At 39.6% G+C, this 2,561-nt stretch overlaps 1 protein-coding gene across 1 annotated transcript in view; it reads right to left on the reverse strand.

The window, feature by feature from the left end:
• Positions 1-890: 890 nt before the first annotated feature.
• The window catches only part of FKBP6 (FK506 binding protein 6), a 45,852-nt gene continuing 44,181 nt past the window's right edge, over positions 891-2,561 (reverse strand). Inside the window, exon 8 of the mRNA XM_019546423.1 lies at positions 891-1,247. Within this exon, the coding sequence (XP_019401968.1) occupies positions 1,215-1,247 (33 nt within the window). The 3' untranslated portion in view covers positions 891-1,214. The remainder of the gene's footprint in view (positions 1,248-2,561) is intronic.

Consider the following 2,561-nt stretch of genomic DNA (forward strand, 5'->3'; position numbering starts at 1 on the left):
GATTAGACTGATGACAAGGATTTAGTACTGTGCTTATAACATGCTGCAGCTTAACCTACTAGTTTATCACTCTGGCTTCTAATTCCACAGGTGGAAATTCTTTTTAAATCAGTCAACATAAAGTTTGTTCACATGAAATGCAAGAGCCATAAAGAAGCTGGCAGGGATGGTGAAAATAAGCAAGCTTAGAAGTTTATTTCTTGGCAAGCAGCCTTACTGTGCACTGGAATGTGTATTCACCATGAGTGACTCTCTATGCCTTGTAAGCAACAATAAGGGAATGAGCAAAGTTTAGAGGGAATTGTCTACCCTAGCCAAGCACTGTTGGGATGAATAGCAGAGGAACACTGGGTTTTGTTTTACCAGTTTCCTTTTCCATGGAATCTTTGAGTGGTTTCTTGTTAAATTTTGCATTTGCTGTATACCACTACATCAGAATGTATTCAAATTTACATTTATTCAGTCGCTCCACAATTGTGAAACACCATTCAGGAAAAATGCAGCTAATTTCTGCAACGGGAAACCCATCTAAATGAAGTGGAAAGGCATACAATATTTGGGGAGAAGAGGAGGTTTTAAGCAACTTACATTTAAATGTCAATATGCGCTGGAACATTCATCCGAAATGAAGAGTGTAACATGCTGTAGTGCCTAACAAGTGAACTAGCTCCGCAGACAGAAAATTGGCAAGACAAACTGGATCCTGTTTTCTAACTCCAATTCTTCACATTAAGAAATTCTAAACAACTTCACACAATAAGTTGGCACCAGACCTGCTTAAATTATTTCCTAAAGATTGATTTATTTTTTCAGACCAAAAACAAATTTAAACATATTTTTTCTAAGAACAAGCTGTGTAACCATTACAAGTGTCATGGCATCCTACATTTATTTATGCATTTCCTCCGAGTAGCCAAAAATTTGAAAAAGAGGTCAAACTTTGAAAAAGTTTGATACAAAATGAGCATCAGCCCTTGCGAATGAGCCAGGTCTCTGTTTAGAGAAAAAAACCCAATAGGGATAGCCTTGCCCTTTTTCTAGAACAAGAGTGTAGACATCTGTGGAATTTTGCAACTTCAAAACTTTGCATGTAAAACTGAGACAAGTTTCGCAGGCTCCTAAATTCTGTGCTCTCTGAAAACGAAGCGGATCTTCTTCCACAACATAGGTGCAATGTCAAGGTACTCAGAAGCAGAGAGGCAAGCTTCTCCTAGTCACAGGACATTTTCCTTCATCTGCAGAGGACTCTAGAACAAAAAACCCCACAAATCAGTAACACTTCACAAATATAGTTCAGCTATTTATCAGTTGTAACTACTTGGAGATTAGTTACTTTTAAGATGTGTTTTTATTTTACGATGTTATTACTTGCTCTGAAACAATCACGCACCTATTCTTTTATGTTAGAGCAAATCAAAGAAATTTCCACCTCTGGACTAGAGGAAACAATCTCCTAGTGTTATACACTAAAATCTAGAAAAAACAGACCTTCTGTGACCACAGACACTAGAACTAATAAAATAACTATTTTGGCCATCCAGTCACATCTTTGTGATAACAGAACTGTTCCATTCAGTTCGTGTCTACTGCTTTTCCAGTCTAATTCTTTGAGGAAAAACCTATACTGCCTCCCCACTGCAGATCAAGCCCTGTCTAAAACCAGCATCTAAAACAGATTATAGGCTGTATGGACCATCCAGCTCTCAGGCACTACCCTTAAGCCCTTCTCTTAAGCTCCTGTTGCTGGGCTTGAGCACACTCAAGCAGGAGCAAGGGGCATTACATTTTTTCCTGATGTTAGTACCATATTTACTTGCATCCGCTCCTCCCCCCAAAAAACAGCCCTCCAAAATTAGGGCATGACTTCAGCAGGGAAGCCAATTCTTTTTGCTGGAATAGAAACATGGAAAACAGAAGTACAGATGCCATGCTATAATGGCAGCTGCTTCTCTCTGGGCCAGCAAGCAACAGGGGCAGAGTCCCATTTTAACCCTCTTGCAGCCATTTTCCAATTTAACTCCGCAATTCAGCAGCAGCTGCAAGGGGGTTAACATTACAACTCTGCCTGAAGCAGCCAAGTGAACTGGTTGAGGGTGGTTGAACTGTTGCATGCATTCAGCGCTCTGCCATGACTGTAAATTTCCCGCCCCCCACATTCTCTCTTCCAAAAGCGAGGTGAGTTCCTTGGGTAGAAGGGTGGACTATTCAAGACCATGCCATTAATTTTTTCTCATTATTCTAAATTCCACTCCCTCTACCCAGAAACATATGAAACAACTTCTTCCTTCATTGATATGTACTTGTAGGTACATGCATTTACTCCTTAGCTGGGCATGAACAAGATGTACTAATAATATTCTTGTACATTATTCAAGAGTTGATACTGTGCCTAAAAATTAATATCAGTGTGATTCTGAGTCTTGGGTCTCCTTGTTGTGTCATAGCTCTTACCTAATATCTTAACTCCCTGCCTCCTCATTTGTTTCCAGTATTACTGTTAGTTTGATTTTCCTTCATGAGTGTTGTGTTTAGAGTGAACTTTCTGCTAACACTTTCCAGTC

The sequence above is a fragment of the Crocodylus porosus genome, unplaced genomic scaffold (genome assembly GCF_001723895.1).
Source record: "Crocodylus porosus isolate Cpor-Errol unplaced genomic scaffold, CroPor_comp1, whole genome shotgun sequence".
NCBI classification, from domain to species: domain Eukaryota; kingdom Metazoa; phylum Chordata; order Crocodylia; family Crocodylidae; genus Crocodylus; species Crocodylus porosus.